The sequence below is a fragment of the Carassius auratus genome, chromosome 12 (genome assembly GCF_003368295.1).
Source record: "Carassius auratus strain Wakin chromosome 12, ASM336829v1, whole genome shotgun sequence".
Taxonomy (NCBI): Eukaryota; Metazoa; Chordata; class Actinopteri; order Cypriniformes; family Cyprinidae; genus Carassius; species Carassius auratus.
The window spans coordinates 11,628,121-11,651,180 of record NC_039254.1 but is presented as its reverse complement, the minus strand read 5'-3'; the positions used below and the strand labels follow the sequence as shown (position 1 = coordinate 11,651,180).

The window sequence follows — 23,060 nt, the reverse complement described above, 5'->3', positions numbered from 1 at the left end:
ATATATAGGTGTGCAGTAGTATATATATATATATATATATATATATATATATATATATATATATATATATATAACAAAAAAAAAAAAGATCAAATTTACAGGAATTTTTAAAAAGTAACAAAAATACATCCTTGACACTGGATGCATGAGTGATGAAAACGTCATGAACACAGCCTCGAGACATAAAGACGCTCATTCCTCCCTCCTCCTGAGAGCGTCTCGCTTACACACTACACACAACCTTTCCTAACGAAACAGACACTCATTCATCCACACCGTTTGCATGGTTTAACGAAGAATGAAAAGCCAAGCATGGCACCATCACAAGAGCCCTGGGAACTCGGGAGAGAATCCTGAGAACCTCTGACACATGGAGAAAACAAACAAAAACGGAGGTACCTAAATTAATCTCCACAAAGACTAAATGAAAAGCGAACAGACAAACTAAGTGGGGCTGCTGGACTTTTCACCCCAGGAGCCGCCTCAAAGAGATCAGGAGGTGTGCTAAGTGAGCAAGGCATCAAAACGTTTTCAACACAATGGCCACAGCTTCAGACAGACAAGTGCTAAGGCGCGGCGGCACCAGTGCTGATTAAGTTTAAAGTAGATGGTCTGTTTTTTCCCCCCTCCGGCCCGACTCGCTCTCTCATTTCCTCATTTTACTCCTGCCAAACCTGCTGAGCTCCAAGTCATGGCTGTAAGTGGCACTGGCTTCCTGACAGGCCTGTTGCGACAAAGATGGTAATCAGAGGAGGTTGGTATAATGGTCCGTACCTGACACACACCAACACATCCTTATTATTATTACAACAGCATTACAGCATCTCAATATTCCCACGCTTCACCAGATCAGCAGTCCTGTGACACTTCTGTGTTTGACAGTTTAAATGAAAAGAAGTGAGGGGGAAATGGATGGAAAAGAGAGTAAGGGCGTGCTCAAGCACAATAAAAGCATAAAAAGAGTCCATATGACCTCTGTACTATAATGCAAGTCTGTGAGAAACATGAAAAAGCACAATTCAAATGAAAATGTCAATGTTTACTCATCCTCATCATTCCAAACCTGCATGACTTTCCATACTCTTTTCTGCTGTACATTAATGATATTTTAAGAAAATTTGGTAACCTAACACACTACAATTTTATGGAGAGGGGCTCATCATCTTGTATGCTTCACAGAAGAAAGATGATCTGAAGGTGAGTAAATGATGACAGAATTTACTTTCTTTTTGGTGAACTATCCCTTAGAATTTTTATTTACCAATTAACTTCTTCAGCAAGTTATTAAATTCAGTGTCCTTTTGATTCACCGAACTTGAGAACTGGATTTTTGTCTTGATTCATGAACAAAAGATTCAGACCGGTTTTGTGAATCAGGTGAACTGATTCATTCAAAAGATTCAACTCAAAAGAATGGTTCGTTTACAACTCAGAGATTTCTTTTTCTCTCAAACATATGTAAAAAAAAAATCTATTGTATGACTTTTGGCAAACATTGCACAAATCATATAGAGCACTTTTCTGGTTATTTATGTTGTTCTAGAGCCAAACTTGAAATAATTCCCCTTTTGTGTTCCACAGAAGAAATTGAGTAATTTGGGTGAACTCTTCTTTCACTAATACGAAGAACAAGGATGAAAACACAAAGATATCAGTGACGCATGAAGTGTGCTTCTATCAATCTTGAAAAACATGGTTACCTCTTTCCTGGCCAGCTACGCTCAACTCCTGTTCATCTTCCTGTCTCATGTCATACATCCCTTTCATCAGCTCACTATCAGCTCTGAGCCGCAGTGGAAGGCCTGTGTGATGGAGAGGGAGCTGAAGGATTATGGGTCGCTGTGCTGGCTGCTGGTTTGTTTTGGCATTTCATCAGACAGCGAGATCTCAGTAGCGAGCGAGTCCTGAGCGATGAGTCTGTCCCACTGGCCCTTTGTGTCTGAATGTGAATCAACTATTAAAGGAAACACTGGTTATTAATTATGGGACTAGGAACAGACACACCTCTCTCCTCACAAACCTGCTGAATAAAAAGTGTACAGGACATAACTGATTGACATATTTAATATACATTTGGATGAGATGTTTTAGAACAGCACAGGTTGTAAACTCATGATCACTGACAGAATGAAATAATACAGGTACATGAATTGTTGTTCACAAAATTCTGAAAACAACCAGATATAGAGGTATATTACTAAAATATAGGATTCAATATTCTCTTTGCATATTTCATTTAAGACTTTGAAGCTTGACAAAAGGTTTGAATCGGTTTTGTATGAAAATAAAAACAGAAATATATGAAAAAGAAGGCAAAGACAATAATAACAGTGAAGCAAATGAACAAACGTCAGTGCACCTTGATTTTGATTTGTGTTTATGTGGACTGTAGGACTAAACTGAATACACTAACAGTACAGAGTGAAAGATTGACACTGCTTGGTTGAAAACCAAGAAAATTGCAACAAAAACATATATTTAGTGACATATCTTTATCCCTTTAATGTCTAAAAAAGACCTCATCTAGTTCACCCAATAAATGACGATTATATCAACATTTACACACCCTTGAGTTGCTACTAGTGATGCACCAAAATTATTATTATCTTTTAACAATAACACTGAAAATCATCAACTTGAATTTGTAATTTAGTCGAAAACTGAAAATTAAAGTTGGTTGATTAAATTTGGGTATCTTTAGGGTGTAAAGTTCTCTGATTTTTAAATTAAACTAAAGCAGTCAGTCTTCAGAAATGAGCCACCTCTTGATATTTCAGTCGAACAACTTTTACATTTTGATACTTTACCTTTCTTTTTTTTCCAAACTGCTGACATGTAGACCCTTTTTTTACCTTATTCACTTAATGTGCACCAAATAGATTGTGAACACGGTCAAAATGCATCATCTGAGAAGCGCTAATTAAACGTAATTGGTGCTATCAAAACTAGTTAGGCTGGAAACAATTCTCTGTCCCCTGTTTTGACCAGTTTCGGTCCAGGGTTGCTGAAATTTTAGAGCATCCTTAGTGGTTACAAATCCATATGACATTCTTTCTATGTACGTGTTACATACTAGTTAAGTTGGAAGGGGACTGTTGAGCACCAAAAATAATAAAGTACCATTAAAGTCCATATGACTCATGTTCTATATTAAAATCCTCTAAGTTATACAAAAGAATCGAATTATGTCAGTTTTTCATTTTTGGGTGAACTAATCATGTCTGTAATGCCTTGTAACATTCAAGGTTATCATTTCACATTAATTTCACTGAGATACAATTGTGGAAGTGCTGCTGTTAGGCTTCCAAGACTCTTGACTAATCAGCTCAGAACAAGTACATTTCCTCATATGTCCTTTCCAAATGCCTGCCCTCAACAACAGCTAGTCATTGTGGACTGGGCAATAAAGCAAAATGAAACAGAAGGAAACAGGAATAGAAAGAAACAGATAGATGGAACTGAAAGAAAGAAGTCCACTTCTGCACACTTCGGGTTATGCTGTACATTAATAAAAGCTTTGTCTACAGGGACCCTGAGGCTTTGATCAGCCATGAGCACTTACGAAAAAAAGCTAAATAAATCCTCATAGCTCTGATTTTAATTTAAAAACTCAACAGGGAATGGGGTAAAAAAAAAAAAATCAAAATATATTAATTTTCTATTTAAATAAAATCACTTTGGGCCCAATGAACATCACTTGATGCCCCCCCAACCATATATACTGTTAAAGCTGTGCTGATCAAACTAGCTGCAGAGTAACAGGCCAATGGACTACAGTGGACTACAAGTTCTGAAAAAAAAGTGTACTTTGAACACAGAAAAATACTAATCATCCCTTTGGTTTCTATAAACTAATGTTAAAAACAGACTAAGGAGTGGTCTTTGATTGGCAGTCTGAAACACTCTCTCAGCGGTGACGTTTGCTGAGTGCAGTTACACCTGGTCGGATATAACCGCCACAACAATGCAAATACAAACCTATACATTTGCATTTTAGTCTCCAAAAACAGATCAACCACTTCAGACATGTTAAGACAACTAAAATATTTCCCTGTCACCATCTACAGCCAAAAATAAACATACACAATTAAACAAAATCTTTCACAGTTCTTAAAGTCCTTCCCTCAGTTTCCTCCCCAAATTTGATGCCTTGTTCCCTTGTTCTGTTTGTCCTGTTTTGTGCTGACACTCAGGAATGAGTCCAGCTGACGGGCACCCAGTGAGCTTCTGTCTCCACTTTCCTGAGCGCCTGCTTGAGCTCGTTGAAGGCAACAGTGAGGTCATCGTTCACAATGACCTTTTCAAAGAGGTGACCGTACTGGTTCTCCATCATCTGAGCGCTACTGATCATCTCCTGGAAGTCCTCCTCCTAAACAACAAACACATTGTAAAAGTTATTTTAAGGAAAAAAAATAAAATAAAAAATACCCCCAAAACACACATTCCCACAGTATTCCCAGAACCAGCTTCCAAAAAGGACTTTCATAGATGCCCTCAACTTTGACTTAATTAAAAAGTATACTTTTTTGTTTACAATAAAACCACTTTAGATGCAGAAATGCAAAAATATCAACATGTGATAAAAGATAAAACTATAAACTGATATTTAATGTTCTACACAGTTAGAGTTATAGTTTGAGGTCTGGATCTCCAGTGGTTTTGATCACAGGAACAGTGGAGTGAATAAACAGACCGCAATTTTATACCCTGGCATATGTTACACACTGGTGCTTGAAAGCCTTAGAAAATGATCAACAGTCATTATTCATTAAATATTTTTACAGTTCAGAACAAACTGACATTGCAGAAAAACTGCAAAAATACAACAAGCTAAAACCAGACCTACTTTAAAAAATGCAACAAACTCCCACCACTAAGTACTCTTGGTATAGGCTAGTTATGGACTTTCTAGCGTGGCCTTTGACCTTTCTGGGCTTGTGGGCCCTAAATAAGTGTTTATGTGGGCAATCTTGGCATTTGGTGCCAGTCTCAAAGAACATGGCAGGGTTTGAGTGGCTTTACCAATATAGACTCAACTTTTACAGCACATAAACATGGGACCCATACTGAGAGCGATATGACGCTATAAAACATATTGCCACTCTAAATCAGAAGCTTTGACCAGTTAAAACATTTAAAATGTTGCTGAGAAGCTAATTAAGCACAATAGTAAGTATGGAAATGTTGGAATTTGGCATTAGTAGACAAGACAGCGGCAAGCTTAACGAAGCCATGGCGCATGGCCATTGTCAGACGGCAACTTCCCCTCCCAGTCTCTGTTAAAGCCTTCCCATCTTTCCTGATCAAGAGTTGAGATGTAGTCAACATTTCTGTTTCATTTGGGTCACAGAGCTGCTGGCGTTCAGAAAATTACAGCAGTCTCTCAATCGGACAGTTATTGGCAGAACGCATCAACAGTCGCAGTTCATTGACTTAGTCATCGCTTTAATAAAGCTCTGGTTCAACGTGGTGGATTAGCTTGTATTTGGCCTAAATAGTCAAAGGTTTGGCCCAAGGTCTGAATATTTTTTTCTTCATTCTGTCATCAAATAAAAACCTCATGCTAATTGAGGTATAACAGATGTTGTGCCTCCAGGGGAGTGTTATTACCAAATCTGATCAGTTTCAAGGGTTTAAATCTATTTTTCCTCTGCATTTCTTTCCGATTGTTTATTTCCCAAAGGTTCTAATGCGCTCTCTCACTCAAAATCTGGGTCTTCCCTCTTCAAAAACTGAAGAAGTTCTTCAGTACTAAGCTGCCTTCTCGCTCTCCTCCTCCACAGTCAGCGTAAGGTCTGCTTATCTCTCAATCCTTGCCGGAAAATCAATTTTTTATTGGATCATATAAAGTGCACCTGCCCTTATCATTAAACCAGTTCAAAAGGACATCTCTGGGTCGTCAAGAGGTCCCTGTTTTTATATTCCCAAAGTAAAGGCACTTCATCTGTGGACTGGGCTGACTTTCACAGAGCACATGACCCCAAACAAAACCAAAAAAAAAAAAAAACATCCTCCATTTTTAGCTTATGTTTCCATTCCTCATTATGACTATTTAATGCCAGACAATGAAACCCTCTGATGACATTTTTATGAAATTCCAAGTTTTTTTTTTTTGTTACTCCTAAAAGGAGAATGAGTGATATTTTGATCTTCTACACATTAATGTTATACAAGTTATACTAAAAGGGAGAACAATAGAGTGGAAGACTGGATTCACAGAAACAAAGGGATGCCTGTTTTCTTGCACAGAGCCGGCAGTGCTCAAGTTCATGGTTCTAACAGACACAGCGTCTCTCTCTGGGAAAGAAATACTGCAAAGTCCGGGATAAAATATGTCTGGGACATTTCATCAAACACAATTTTTCTTACGTACCTATAATAGGCTGAATCTGGGTGCCTTTAACACTGTCAGGGTCTATAATGCACTTTTGCCAACTACAAAGGCTTTCTTTTTCCCTTGACTAGTACCCACAGTGACCTGTTGAAAGCAGGCAGAAGTTGCTGAGGATTGTGTGGACAGCTTTTGGTACAGTTCCTCTTATAACAGAGATAGCCAGGGCTACATTCCCACTGACAACGGCCTAATCCTTGAGCTTTCGGGGAATTTAAAACGTTGGGGAGTACAGTGTGGTCTAATCACACATTCAGTGGTTTGAATTAATGTGACCAGCATCTATTCAGTTTCAAAGTTGTTGAAATAAGAATAATGAAATAAGTTTCTAGTATAAATTTGCGAGCATGTGTATTAGGGCTGTACAATATGTCAAACTAAAATGGATATTGGGGTATGGTTTAACGCGATGGCAAATATCGAAGGCTGTGATTTGTTTTAATATGTGCACTGCTGATATCAAGAGTGAAGCTTGGCATTGTTCATGTACATGCAAGCAGTTCATGATACAGTGTTTCAGCATCACTTTTGAAACTGTCAGCGCATATATTTCTTGATGGCAAAGCACAAAACACATGCTCAATAGTTTAACACTTCAAAATAAATAAAAAAAATTAAGACAAAATGTAATAAAAATTCAATATTTTTATAAATGGTTATTTTACAGTACAAAAGTACTCTTACAACATAATTCTTATACCTCAAAATCATATATAGTCATATTGAAAATAATCATATCCCACTGTCAAAAACAGTGGAAACATGGCCTCTCAAAGCTCAAGTGGAAAGAATTTTTTTCCCCATTTCTGGTTACTGAAAGAGGTTTCAGTAAAAATGTTTTCACGTTTTTCCAAATTGTTTAACCCTAAAATGATGATATGCTTTTTTTTTATATATATATATATATATATATATATATATATATATATATATATATATATATATATATATTTTTTTTTTTATTATTGAAAAATATACATTTTTATTATTATTCTTTTTTTTGTATGCATATGCACTACCCAACAAAATTCCCACTAACAAAATTCTTCCCTAAAAATAGCTATTCAAATTATCTGGTGAAAATCTGGGATCCTTTGATTTTTCACTTCATGAGCATTTTACAATTTCTTCAGAAAAAATAAATAAATATCATCATACAAACAGAGACTTGTAAGTTAAGAACTTGAAAGTTTGTTTTAACTTGAAGAAACTGTAACATAAATACATTCCTTAAATATAATGATAGTATTACTACTAAAATTCTCATTAATAAAGCTAAATCACTAAATCACTTTATTAATATTAATAGTTTTATTAACTATGAAAAAAATCACTATGTCAGTTTATTTCCAATATTGTGCAGTCCTGTGTCCTAGATGAACTGTTGGTACACATGTGACTGAAAGTAGTTGCTTCTATGAAATCATAATGACAAGGACACTATGCTGCCAAGAAGCACCTTCCTTCAGATGAGGCCGAGGTCCAGACTCTTTGTGGTTATTAAAAAAAAATCTTAGGATGTCTTTTGAAAAGTGTATCGGCATCCTGTTCAAATCACCCAGACCCCCCCCCCCCAACGTAAAGTACTTTGAGTGTCAAGGAAAATGTAATTCATTAATAATAATATTTATTATAATGGATAAATAGACCAAAGCTGATGTGTTAAAATGATTACAATTCGAACAATTCGCTACTGTCTTATATCCTAATAAAAGGCAGAAAAAAGCCCATTAAAATAACTTTAAAATAATTAGCATCTAGCTGAACCATTGTGCAAAGTTGCCATGAGTGACTGTTGCTGGTCTGTGTTGTGCGAAAGATATATATTATGCATTGCATTTGAACACTTGTTGGGTCAACAGGTTAACAGGTGAGCATGTGTTTTAGAGCTCCTAACCAAATTTGACATAGAATGTCTCTGCAGGAACAATCGGCATCAAGCCATCTCTGCGTGTGGTGGAGTCGGGTTCCTGGGGTCACTTATCCTGTAGCAAGTGCGATTGGCCCCGGTGCAGACACACAGCGAGATACGCAGGAAAGAGCTGAGCTCTGGGAAAGTCATTAGATACCCCGCATATTCAACACCATATTGCACACACACATAGCACAAACTAATGGCAGGACAAGAGTAAGGGTCTGGTGTACGTCTTAATTGATTTCATGTATTTTTTTTGAGTGCAGTCATACAGGTGTAGTGTGAGCTCATGAGTCTCATATCAGGTTGATGTTCAGGGGAGCGGTTACACAAACACATATACACATGAGGTGCACACACACACACACACACACACCTTAAATCTCTAAACCCGGATTTGTTTGCAAGGTCCAAAAGGAAAATGACTATAATAAAGGATGTGAATGTTGCCAGTAAGTGATTTAATCTATTTCTTATTTCACCAAGAACTATGTGAGATAGTGGAATGAAAACTCCATGAACATGACCTAATACCCTAAAATGACCTACTGAGAGAGAAAAGTGACAGACTGAAGTCAAAGCTGTGTGTGGTGTGTATTACCGAGAAGGATTTGGACGAGTTCTTATCATCTTTGCCTGAGATGACTTTTGCGCTCTTCCTGGTCTCTCTCAGACGCTCGATGGATGGAGGCTTCACAAACACTACATAGGGCTTGAACTCAGCTGTACGGAGATGCTTTAGCGTCTGATGGAGAGAGAATGTGGAAAAAAAGGGGAGAAAGATAAAGAGAGCAGGGTGAACCGCAGTCATTAAAGCAGCATCACTCATGCTATCATGATTTAGTTTGACATTGATACTTCTGTACATTATTACTGTTAGTCACAGTTACATTTTGACAGAAAACAGAGCAGCTGATTCACACTGAGCTCAACTGATCTGACTCCATGAGTGAAAATAAAACTCTTTGGTCAGACACATTACACTTCAGGTAGTCGAGATCCTGATGAAATCTTCAAAACAATCAGACCACTGAACCTCACCACATTTTTCATTTGGAGATTTTTTTCAACTGACTAAATTAATCATTGGTTTTAAAGCATAACGTAAAGTTTTGTAGCATTTTTCCACAATGGCTGTGATCTAGTTCGGAAAATCACCATCATTTCCACCGTTTTTCTAACCCTATAATTAAGAAGCCTGTTTTTGCCACTGTACATTTAGGGGATCATTCATTCAAAATTTAAACATGTCAATGTCATTTACTGTAGCAAAATGTGGCCAAGGCTGTTAAGCTGTATAATGGCAAAAGATCAACATAAAATTATCACCAAGTAGTCCACACTTTTTGAAACCATATCATAGAGCATATCTGAATTGGCAGTTGTTGTATTTAAGATGATTGCCATATCAGATTTTTGCTTCAATTTGGAGGAAAAAATTGCTTAATTTTGTATATATTTATAACATAGACTGTATAAAAACATGGATGTAGCGTCTGTGACGTCACCCGTAGGTTTATGAAGGTTGGAGCGGGCTGTCTCCATCTTGGCAGCCCGTCACTCCCAGATAATTGAAAATAGGCAAAGAGGCAGGAGCTGGTCGCTGAAACCACGTCCACCTAGCTCGACGATGTTGACAGCAGCTGCAATCCACCTGGCACTCAAGTGGCCATGCCCTTAATTATGCAGAAATTTAAGGCTTAATATAATTCAAACGGATGAGTTATAAAAAAAAAAAAAATTCACCCCCCTCAGAGTTGTCATGAAGGGCAAAATTTGCTTTATAGACCTAAATAAGTTTTTGAACCAGTCTGTAAACTTTTTCTGCTGTAAAGATGGGCATTTTAACAAGATGAATCTATGGGATTGAATCCCTTTTACAGCCAGCCTCTAGCGGCCAGTTGTCTAATTACAGTTGAAGTCACCTTTGTGTTACATTTACATTTATGCATTAGCAGACGCTTTTATCCAAACGGACACTGCATTCCGGCTAAACATTTTTATTTTATTTTATTACCAGTATGTGAGTTCCCTGGGAATTGAACCCACAAGCTTTTTGCGCCCATTATGTAATGCTCTAAACACATATATATATACATACACACACACACACATATACATATATATATATATATATATATATATATACACACATACATACATACATACATACATATATATATATATATATATATATATATATATATATATATATATTAAACGCACACACACACACACACACACGTACAGTGCCATTAAAAGCTTTTTGTCAACGTCCCGTTTTTTGCATATTTGTCAGACTGATTCAGATCATCAAACAAATAATATTTCACAAAGATAACCTGGGTAAATACAAAAGGCAGTTCTGAAATAATGATTTAATTTATTAATGGAAAAAAGATGTCCAAAACTGCCTGGCACTATGTGAAAATAATAGTAATTGCCCCCTAAAATCTAATAACTTGGTTGTGTCACCCTTTGCAGGAACAACTGCAATCAAGCATTGCACATGGCTGTGGATTCTTTCTGGCCCACTCTTCTTTGCGGAATTTTTTTTAATTCAGCCACATTGGAGGGTTCTGGAGCATTAAAGGTTGTTTTAGGTCATGGCATAGCATCACAGTGTTTAGGATCATTGTCCTGCTGCGTAACCCAAGTGCGCTTGAGCTTGAGGTCACAAACTGACGGCCAGACATTCTTATTCAGGATTTTCTGATAGAGTGCAGAATTCATGTTTCCATCAATTATGGCAAGTCTAGCAGGTCCTGGAGATGCAAAGCAGCCTCAAACCATAACACTTCCATCACCAAGTTTGACTGTTGGTATGATGTTCTTTTTATAAAATGCTGTGTTGGTTTTAGACCAGCTGTAACGGTACACACGCCTTTTAAAAAGTTAAACTTTTGTTGCATCAGTCCACATAATATTTGCCCAAAAGTCTTGGGGATAATCAAGATACTTTTTTTTGGCCAATGTGAGACCAGATTTTCTGTTCTTTTCGGTCAGCAATGGCTTTTGCCTAGGAACTCTCCCATGGATGCCATTTTCGCCCAGTATCTTTCTTGTTGAGTCATGAACACTGACCTTAATTGAGGCAAGTGAGGCCTGCAGTTCTTTAGATGTTGTTCTGGGTTCTTTTATGACCTCCTGGATGAGTCTTCGTTGTGCTCTTGGAGTAATTTTGGTAGGCTGGCCACTCCTGGGAAGGTTCACCACTGTTCCAACTTTTCTCTATTTGTGGATAATGGCTCTGACCGTGGTTTTCTGGAGTCCCAAAGACTTAGAAATGGCTTTATAACCCTTTCCAGACTGATACATGTCAACGATTCGGTTTCTCATCTGTTCTTGAGTTTCTTTAGATCGTGGCATGATGTGTTGCTCTTTAAGAAATGCTTCACTTTGTCAGACAGGTTCTATTTAGGTGATTTTTTGATTCAACAGGTCTGGCAGTAATCAGGTGAAATCAGTTAAATTTAACTCTGCTTCCTAAAATAATGTGGTCAATAACAGTTCTTTCATGATTTAACAGGAGCAATTAATTTTTCACATAGGGCCAGGTAGGTTTGGACAGCTTTTTTTCCCCCTTAATCATCATTTAAAAACTGCAAGTGTATTCTGTATTCTTGAAATTGTAAATTCTTCTGGTTCCATCTTTCAACTGAGATTGGAGAGCCATTGTCTCTTAATGTTTCTGTAGAGAAGCAAAGACCTTTTTTTAAATTCTCATTTTTTGTATTCCGTGGACTAAGATAACAGCATAAGGATTTGAAACGACATCTCTGGAACGAGTAAATAATAATTAGAATTTTCACAAATATCTTACTCCATTAAAGTTGTCTGTGCCACTGAGCTGAACGGGAATGCTAACAGATGCAATTCTCTCCTGGTATTACAGACTTCACAAATATATATATATATATATATATATATATATATATATATATATATATATATATATATATATATATATAGAGAGAGAGAGAGAGAGAGAGAGAGAGAGAGAGAGAGAGAGAGAGAGAGAGAGAGAGAGAGAGAGAGAGAGAGAGAGAGAGAGAGAGAGAGAGAGAGAGAGAGAGAGAGAGAGAGAGAGAGAGAGAGAGAGAGAGAGAGAGAGAGAGAGAGAGAGAGAGAGAGAGATAACATATATAGGAAAACTATAGGAAAACAAGAACCAGAAGAATGTGTTTCATAATACAGATAACCATGGCATTGGCTCATTTTCTCTCTTTCACTACTCAAGAGAGAAGCCAGGCTCAGACCACCAAGGTAAGATGTCTGAGGCAGAGGTGACGGAGGTCTTCCAATGATTTCAGTGTGGACACTGATACAGTTCTGCGTAGACTCCACCAACACTACACTACTCTCTCAGACTAACACTAAGCCTGAGGAAATCTTCAAACGTGGGACAATTAGTAGAGATGCCATTAGATCTCCCGCTGACCTGAAGACCAAGAGGATGAGTGCAAACTGAGTGCACACACACAGCACACTGAACTCAGAAAAGATCCAGGGGGAATAGTGTGGAATGTCACACCTGTTAAAGGGGGGGAAATAAATCTGGAACAGAGACTGAAGAATGGAGTGACGCAGAGGGAGGTAAAATGGAGAGGCAGAATGTGTATCTGAGGAGTTACTCACATGTGGCTGTACGTCTAGAAGGCACACCTTGTTCTTGGACAGGATTGAACGTACAGAGTCGAAGCTCGTCCCATAGTAGTTTCCCTTATACTCTCCGTGTTCAATGAACCTGAGGCATAGGAAAAGACGGGAAAAAAACAGGAGAGGTTTGATGTAATGATTGATGGCTCTAAATGCAAAAGCAATGCCTGTGGGTCTACGTGACCCCACCCTAGAATACAAAGAGAAGTCAATGGACAGGATAATGACAGGAAACTCATAACCCATTATTTACTCCCAGCCTGTCCTGATGCTTTCAGTGTAAGAGGCTGCTTAGACATGCACTGTGTGTTCACCATCACTCGCATTCTTCCCCACATGGCGATTCCAGACAGTCTGACACAAGGCTCTTTTATATAATCTTCTATGTTACAGTTTAAATCAGTAACACCTGTTTCCTTGCAGCACAGTCAGGCTTGAATGCCAACAGCAAGAGTAACTTGACTTCCTGAGAAGACAAAGACAAACAAACACTTTTCCAGTATTTAATCTGCCTCTCGTTCAATCCAATCCATTGATTCCCCCCCCCCCCAATCAGCGTCACAGAACACAGAAGTGTGTATTTTTAGGACATCCGTCTTAGCAAGAAATGTGGAAGAATATGGAAAGTATTCCAGAAGAGCGAAAGAGTCTTGCGACAGCACGGTGTTGTAATGTTCCATGAATATTTGGTTATGCAACTCAGGCCACTAAAATTACCACTACTAAAACTACTGGTGAAATGTTCTTTATACTGAATGTACAGGCTTCTTTATTGTTCCCCAAGCATCAATCCAAATGTCAACAAGTCTTTAAAGAAGTGAAAACTATAAGCATGCTCACAGTTCTGGGCAGCAACCTGTGATTGGGTGATCATTTTTAGAAGTTAACGTGACTCCCTGCCACTCTTCTCCTGATAGACATGTTTTAAAAGCCTGTGCACTCTTTCATTGAAGGCATTTTGCTGGTGAGCCAAGGTGATTTAGTTGGGTGCTAAGAGGTGGTTTGGTGTTGTTAATGTTAATGTGTTAATGTAGGGTTACCAGGAATTCCTAAAATGACTACATTTTAATTTAAAGGCAAATGTGCTCAAACAGGGCTTCTGTGTTGTGACATTTGTTGTCATGATGCAGTGCATGTTTTGGATGGTGGGGTGGAGGCTGCTTCTGTGGTTTTTGGGTTCATTTAAATGCTGTTTTTAGCCCTGAGTAGGGTTTTCCAAGGGAACACCAATGTCGTGTTTGCACATGAATTCTCATTAGGCATTTTCTCACTGGAAGGCAGACTGATGAACTACTTGTCCAAAAACTGGTTTAAAATGTTCTTAGAAATGTAATCTTTGTATTTATATTGGTTTCATATGTTTTTCGAAAACATTGAAATCATTTTCATGAAATTTAATGACTTTAAAATGTCAAGTGGTATAACCAAACAGAATATATTTTCCTTGAATTCTGAACACATGCGAGTATTCAAATCTTAGTCATCCTGAATTTTTAAAAAAAAGTGTTTTAACATTTCATAAAGCAGTTTTGCGAAAACATTTTCCCCCCAAATAATAACATATACCAATTATGTGATAACAATTTATAATATTATATATGGTATATGGCTGCGTTGACCTTGGACCTCAGAAAACACAGTGGACCAACACCAGCAGATGATATGGCACCCCAAACCATCACTGACTGTGGAAACTTTACACTGGACCTCAAGCAACGTGGATTGTGTGCCTCTCCTCTCTTCCTCCAGACTATGGGACCCTGATATCCAAAGGAAATGCAAAATTTACTTTCATCAGAGAACATAAATGTTGACCACTAAGCAGCAGTCCAGTCCTTTTCGAAGCGAGACACTTCTGACGCTGTCTGTTGTTCAAGAGTGGCTTGACACAAGGAATGCGATAGCTGAAACCCATGTCTTGCATACGTCTGTGTGTAGTGGTTCTTGAAGCACTGACTCCAGCTGCAGGCCACACTTTGTGAATCTCCCCCACCTTTTTGAATGGGTTTTGTTTCACAATCCTCTCCAGGGTGTGGTTATCCCTATTGCTTGTACACTTTTACTACCACATCTTTTCCTTCCCTTCCCTTCGCTTCTCTATTTATGTGCTTGGACACACACACACACACACACACACACATATACATATACATATATATATATATATAAAACATATAGTATGTTATTTAACATATACAAAACATAACATTAATTAATAAAGAAATATTAAAAATTATGTTTTTTTTTTACTAAAAATGAAAATTATAAGTCTTTGTATTTGTGAGTTGCACATTTCATGCATTTTTAAATAAATGAATAGTTCTGGACAGATTTTTAATAATTGGAAGAGAAAATGCTGAGAAGGGGGAAACATTTTTCTTTTCATCCCTGTTGCAGTCCCTCGTGCCCACCTGCTTGAGCTTGCTCGTTCTCAACATTGATAATTGTGGTTTACTCCATTTGATGTACATTTCACCACAGAACAAGCCACTGCTTGTTTTTTCCACCACAAGGCAGTTAAAATGCCAGGTTTGCTGGCGAGGTGACATTCTATTCGCGTTCCTGTTGTGTTGTTTTACCCCCTGATGAGGGGCTGCAGAAAAACATCTATCACCAGGCCATCCATACAAATCTGAGCTTATGAACCACTGGGTAAAAAGAGTCTGATCCCCCTCTCTCGCTCACACACACACACACACACACACACACACACACACACACAAAGACCACCTGTCAACACCCTCTCACTCTCGCTTACAGAGAAGGGATCTGAGCCCACATCATGCTGCTACACAAGTAGCACACACTCACACACACAATTTGCTTGAAGGAAATGGAGTGGAAAAATGAAAGAATAGTGGGCAGCTGAAAGGCAGAGCTGGTGAATGTTTGCCATAGCTTTTGAGACAGACGACATCAGTGAAAACTGTTGTGCACTGTTTTGACTGGGGTGCTGATTTACTTAAGTTCAGTCAGGGCCCTGGACGATGTGTTGAATACTAACTGGCCACAGAGGCTCCGTCTCTCAGATTTATATCTGTCCCACTGTGGAGTGTTTGTGTCAGGGTTACGGTTGAAATAATTACAATCCTGAGAATAAAGGAAGCGGTCCACTAACCTTCAATGATTAATACTGACTATTTGATCTCCACGCTAAATGTTCACATCCCAAATCCAAATCACAGAAGATCGTTCATATACTCGTTCCAAATAATACACACCAGCAGTGTGTTTCAATCTAAGGATGGTAACTTACTTGTGGTTCTGAATGTCTGCCTCAAAAAGGTGTTTGGAGATAAAATTATACTCCACTCCATCGCTTTCCTGATGTCTTTTCGATCGAGACGTGTCTGTGAAAGATAAGGCAAAGTATTTAAGGCAAAGCATCGGATTTTGTATAGTTTCACACTGAAAGATTGAATAGAAAATGCTAAATCTTTTTATGAAAAGATTTTAAAACACTTGCCAATTTTGCAAATGGTTACAGAGAAAAATTGCAGTACGTGTTTAAAAATCACCTCATAAAATGGACTTGGCAAGACTGTGAATTGGGGCAAAAATCTGGGCAAAAGCGGTAGTGTATTCTGGCTTTCACAAAACACAAGCCCATCCACATTAAACTGTAGCACATCCACATTACTGGAGGGAAAAAAATATCTACTATAGCTTCAGAAACCTAAATATAGTTAAATTAGGGCTGGATTTCTTAAACTGATTGTGATTAACCAGCTCATGATTCAGAACAGTAAAAGACAAATACAAGAACTGGCTCAAGAGAGTCAATTGTTTTGGGAATTGGGCTACATGCATGTTTCAGATTCACTAAACAGAACTGGTTCATAGAGTCAACTGTTCATGAAATCAACTACACTGGTCACACTATACAGTATCTTCTACATGAACATTAAGAACAGTCCAGGTATAGTCCAGGACAGGAGGTGCTTTACAGACAAATTTTCACAGAGCCACTAAAATTAGATATTAACATAAAACCATCATAAGATTTTAACAATCAATACTAGGATTATTCACATAATGTAATTAAAAGGATTACATTTAATCTGAAAAACAATATTTATACCCAGCCCAAAGTGGCATTAGATACCATTTCCCTAACTGAAAGAAAACCCAGTGGATTCCCGGCACGGTTTCTTAGAAAACTGTGGTGGAATAACTTAATGGTTAAAGTGCTTCAAGAAGAACATGTGAAGAAATGTTCATTACAGACATTTCCTTGATTAAAGGGAGTTTCCCCGTAGGCACTTTATTTCCCACTTAATTTTATTTAAAGTAAACCACCTCTCCAAGGTCTGACGCCACACCCACCGTGTCTGTCTTGGCTCACCTCACCACAAGGCTTCATAAGGGCAGTGTGAGTGTAACGGTGCTTGTAAAGCCCCAGGAGCACACTGTACAGTACCAGCACTGAGTTTACTCTGTCCCTCATTAGCCCCATTCCTGCTTTTAGCTGCTTATAAACTCCTGTCTTTAAATCAGTCGGCGCGTGCCAGTCCAGCCAGCACGGCTCCGCCAGGTACAGCCAGGGTCAGAGTATGCAGTGTGGAGAGACACAGCGGTGTGCTTAACGAGAGTCGGAGAGGTCAAAGGTCACTGTAGAACACACCTCCAACAAATCGTCTGCAAGCCTCCAGAAGCACCAAAACAAACTATTAAACTTTATCACCATTTCAGCTCGCCTTGTTCCAGGTGTTTTCTTCCTCTGCTTTTTTTTCTTCTGCTTTTCCAAGGCCCCTACTGAATTGTCTCTATCACTCTATCTATTCATCATAACATATATTGGTAATTTTCCTGTATTTTTTTTAAATATATAAACACATTACAGTTCAAAGTTTTTTTTTTTTTCTTTTTTAAGAAACTAACTTTCATTCAGCAAGAATTAATTAAGTTGCTTAAACTCAATGTTAAAGTGTAAAGACATTTATAATATTATGGAAAAAAAAGCTGATCTTTGAACTTTCTTGAAAAAGGTTTCCCACATAAATATCAAGCAGAACAATCATTCTTAATTGTCATAACGATAAACCATGTTTCTTTAGCACCAAATCAGCATATCAGAATAATTTTTGAATGACCATGTGACACTTGCAATATTATTTCTCCTATTTGCTGTATTTTGGTTTGAAAATTACTATTTGCTGTATTTTTGATCAAATAAATGTAGCCTTGGTACGCATTAGAGACTCCTTTAAAAAAAACACAGACAAAAATCTTTCAGCAGCAATGCACAATTGGTTATAAAATGAATGGACAAGAGGCTGTCTAATTTGTATCTTTAGTTTGTAAGTGGACACCTATTCCTATAGATAAAGACAGAGGGAGAGAGAGGAGAGAGAATGTATGGGCTGGGTGGGATGGGAGTAAATTATTAGTTGCCCTCAACCCATCACATATTTGATGAAGAGGCATCCCCCTCTCATGATGACAGCCCACCACAGACATAAGATAACATGTTATTATACCTCCAACTGCTGGTGCTCACAAAAAAAAAAAAAAAAAAGTTACTCCCTTGTACTGTTGAAAGAAATAGAATATATTTCATCTGGCATTAGCTTTGTGGCATAGGAAATGTTTTTGGTGTGGCAAAAGAATTTGAATTTCATTCTAAGATCATGGAAAATAGCAGTAAAAGTTGGAGAGGAGACAAAATGTTCAAGTGCTCCCAACTAATCGTATTCTACAATCTCACTAGCGCTGCTGCCATGACTGGTTTGCATTTTAAAATACCCAGTTGTTGGAAATGTGAAGCAATAGTTCAAGTTGGTCTCCTTAAAAAAAATTTAATAGAAATATTCAATGTTTAATCACTCCATATTAACAGTGAGAGTTGGAGTTGGCAGGACTGAAATAAAAGGGGAAAGATGACCAAAAAGCACTTTCAATAAAGTCCCTTTCCAAGAATCCATCCCTTTAATCTAAATCATTTGTTAGGTCTGAGAGGAGCCGGGCTACATAATACAGACTAATGCAGGGGTCACATTTGTGAGCAATTAGCCAGCAATTAAGGCAAAAACTTTAAATAGGATTTCAATACCAGTGACATTTCAAAGAGTCAGAGCCTAAATCAGACACATCTATTAAAGCCAAACTCGAATGTAACAAACATCCAACTGTTATATCAACAGTCACAGGTTTTCTGGCAAATGTCTCTGAACTACTTCAAATTTTCGAGCTCCGTCTCTCACTTTACTGCTTCTAATTTCTCCACAGAGTCGGCCTGTATTGCAGGCTTATTTATATGTCTGGTGTATTTCTCTGGATTGTGTGTTTCTGGATGCTGGAGGGAGGGAAGGGGACAGAGGAACGTGTTGAGTAGAACTGACGAGGTGAGAGAGTCATTGTCACAAAGGTAAAAATCAGTCTCATACTGTCACACAAAGGCACACACATAAGGAAGGACTTACGTGGGATGGTGACACTGAAATGTTGTGGATCGGATATCAACAACTTCCTTTTGAGCTCATTCAAACCAACACTAGTAGGACCTAGATAAGCAAAACAGAGAGAGACACAAAAACAAAGTCCATTAATATCTTGCTTAACTTATTTTAGCATATTGCTATTTTTCTTCTATTGTATAATTTCTATTTTTGTCAAAAAACACAGAAAAAAAAGAGAGACTTTTTAAGAATGAAATGTTTTATTGAAAACACCCTACTGTCCAAAAGGTTGGGGTAAGACATCAATACTTTTAAAGTCATTCTATATAAAATAAATCCTGTTCTTTTGACATTTTATTTGTTATAGAATCCTGAAAAAAAAGATCAGTTCCCACAAAAATTTTAATCAATACAATAAACTTTTCTTGAGCACCAAATCGGCATATTAGAGTGATTTCTGAAGGATCATTTCACACTGAAAAAATCATTTTAAACTGCAATTTTCACATTGTTCTTTTTTTTTTTTTCTTTAATCAAATAGATGCTGCCTTGGTGAGAATAAGCTGATCTGACCCCAAACCCTTGATGGGTAGTGTAGACAAAAAGTTTAAAGTGTATACAAAATTACCGTAAGTTGGATTACAAATTTAACTCACTGTAGTCAAATAATTGTTTAAAAAAAGTACAGCTATTTAAAACAGTAAAGTTGTTAAGTTGTATTTTATTGACATATTTAGATTTTTACTTTATGCATTATACATAAAAAAAAATATTACTTAAATGTCACTGTACTACCCAGTCCAAGCATAGTGAACACATCCATTTCACCTCCTTGCAACTCTTTTTCACTACAAGCCCTGAGCTGTTCTTTCTGTAGTCACAGAGTCTGCGCCACATACGCAGCAAAAATACACAGCAATAGAGATTTGATCCCTCCATGCACGTCAAGGCCCTGTTAAAGACAGGCCAAGATTCACACTGTATAATGCGGAGAGTCAAGCGTGGTTTTTCTATTAGCCGTTAATGATTGCTATGAGACATGCACAAATCAAAATCTATATATTAGAGAACACAAAACAGCTGTATTTCCTATTAGCTGGGAGAATACACATTAGAGGCATCCTACACTTTCCAACACACACATGACATCATGAGAAGCCCATGACGGTGCAAAACGTATCCTTATTCCACTGTGATAGAGGAGACGAGCAAGATGCTGATTTATTACGGTGAGGAAACAGAAGATTATTTCTTGTGTTTCAGGGTCACTGAGTAATGTGGAGCTCCTGTTTGAGAGCCATATGTAAAAACTGTGTTTATGTGTGTATATATATATAGGTGGAAAAGGAAAAAAGTACACCGCAATGCATGTTTCCAACCAGCCATATTTCTTACGCAAACGCTCCTTCCCCTTAAAAGCACCCACAAACTCAAACAGTCTTTATTTTCAGGGGATGTTAATCTCCAGACCCCACTAGGCTCTGTCTGCATGCCACATAGAAACCTTGTCAAAGGGAAGACGGATGGTCTGTAGTCCCTTGGCCATTCTGTTCACTCATCATGTGCACTAAATGAGTTTAAAGCCCTCAGTCACTCATCTCTGCAAACGGCTCGCCCTATCTCTGATGTATAGCCGCTTATGTGCAAAAAGCCACAAACAGCATTGAAACTTGCAGTCAGTGTTCAAGCGCTGAGCAGAAAGACAGAACCTACAGTCTAAACAGCCTTCAAAATGGGACGGTGGTGCGTCAAAGAGGTTAACTGACTTGTCTTCGTGTATTTTTTTCACTGATTATTCTGTTCATTGTCATACGCTTTATTGGCCAAAACAAAAACTTGCCCTTCACTCTTCAATAGCCCCAATAAAATAACACATTTGAGTAATTGTTTTTCAATCCGAGTGTATGCACTAACTCATGGGGGCAGGTTGCAGCTGTCGTAAAAGTGTCAGTAGTCATTAGGGCGCTCATTAGGGGAGAAGGCTAATACGAAAGGCTTAATAACTTCCAGGCCAAGCGCGGAGCAGATGCAGTTAACCTAGAGGAGCTGCTAGGCTGGCTGAACATGGGGGGGCCGCCATCCAACGTTCTCTCAACACTCCTTAAAACACTGTCATCATGTCCTCATATTATCAACATCAACATATTCCACCGAATGTATCAAATAAATCACTTTTTTTCACAGTTCCATGTGTGATTAGTTCACAATTAAAGTTTTTTTGGTGAGATTTTAAGCTGGGCATACTTGTAGAGCACCCTGCCAACTGCTCAGATGAGTAAAAATTGTACTTGATAGTTCTAGGAAGAAACAACACAATGCAGCCCAAATTGTAATGTTCAATTACAAAAGTTCAGACAGAGGTGTTTGGAAACAGAAACTAAATCCTGATATAAAAGGAAATAAAAATCAGATCTGTTGTTTGAACCGACAGCTCCTTCAGATCATCATTTTCCACAATGGTCATTCTTCTGTTCCACCGTTATTCTGTCTGGGTCTACATAAACTGAAATCTCTTCAATCTTAACTCAAACATGTAGAAAAAAACAGATCATTTGCTATGTTAAATAATCAGGTTTCAGTTAAAACACTACGGTGGGCTTGTGAAGCTGCGCATATGTTAAATGTGTTGACTTTGGCCGCTCGATTAATATGTATCCAAACAGATAAGATCTTGATACGTCTGGAAAGTTGTTTGAAAACCAAACGCAAACCGTGGGTCAGTCGTGTTAGAGAAAGCAAAGTAAAATAAGACTATTTTGTTCTGGGGTGATTTTGCTCGACCCTGTTGTCTGCAGACAGGGGTAAACATCTAATGGGAGTGTAACAGTTAAAATGAATCACTTTCATTCAAAATAGCAAGAAAGCACAAATCAAAGGATACGAAGAGAGACGTGTGGGGAAAAATAGATTCAAATGGCAGCATTATTAAATGCAATAAAACCGCCAGCAAGGAGCATGACAAAGACACAAGAAAAAAAATAATAATAAAAAGTGCAAGCCAGGAAAAGTTAAAGCATGACCTCAAGGGACAGAATAGCAGTTCAGAGAAACCACAGCCGACCCTTTTTCAACATCCTTGGGATTGTCACGACTGATACATCCCTGATGCTGCCCTCCACCTTATGAGACAAAACTGAAACTATTTGTGTTAGTTTAACCGTACGAGTTGCAAATGACCAGAGGGGCATCCTGACAGTAGGAAAAGCTTGATTAATTAAACAGACCACCTTATGCACTCGCTCACACAGGCATGTGAAAATACACCCCATTAATTACATGCACCAACAAAACTGTGATAGAATCCATATGCCGTGTTGCGTTCACAAACACACGGACTGGTCTAATGCGGTGAACCGTGACCCTGTGCTACCTCTCACAGATTTGTATGTGAAATATTTGATACACCTGGTCAACATTACTTGTCAGTATATGAGGACATTTTCACAACAACTACCCTTTACACTGGGGAAAACTAATTATGAACTTGATTTAGAGTAGGGGAGGTTGATGCAGCATTTCAACATGATAAAAAACTGAAACAAAAGAAAGGAACCTGAAACCCTCAAGCTATCGGTCATACAAATCTAAATGTCTTTTTATTCACACTTTTATGAAAAACTTAATTCATTGTTCAGGCCTCTATATCCCCTGTCCAGAATTTCTGGCAAACAAACACCAAATCTGACATTTGAAAATC

The 23,060-nt window shown here is 38.0% G+C and overlaps 1 protein-coding gene across 2 annotated transcripts in view; it reads right to left on the bottom strand.

Moving 5' to 3' along the window:
* Positions 1 to 2,284: 2,284 nt before the first annotated feature.
* mpp7a (MAGUK p55 scaffold protein 7a) overlaps positions 2,285 to 23,060 on the bottom strand; it is a 116,193-nt gene continuing 95,417 nt past the window's right edge. For both annotated transcript variants that reach the window (XM_026276993.1, XM_026276994.1), the window contains 5 exons: positions 19,388 to 19,468; positions 16,222 to 16,315; positions 12,945 to 13,053; positions 8,908 to 9,051; positions 2,285 to 4,369 (listed from right to left, as the gene is read on the bottom strand). In XM_026276993.1, coding sequence (XP_026132778.1) covers positions 4,190 to 4,369; positions 8,908 to 9,051; positions 12,945 to 13,053; positions 16,222 to 16,315; positions 19,388 to 19,468 — 608 coding nt within the window. In that variant the 3' untranslated portion in view covers positions 2,285 to 4,189. The remainder of the gene's footprint in view (positions 4,370 to 8,907; positions 9,052 to 12,944; positions 13,054 to 16,221; positions 16,316 to 19,387; positions 19,469 to 23,060) is intronic.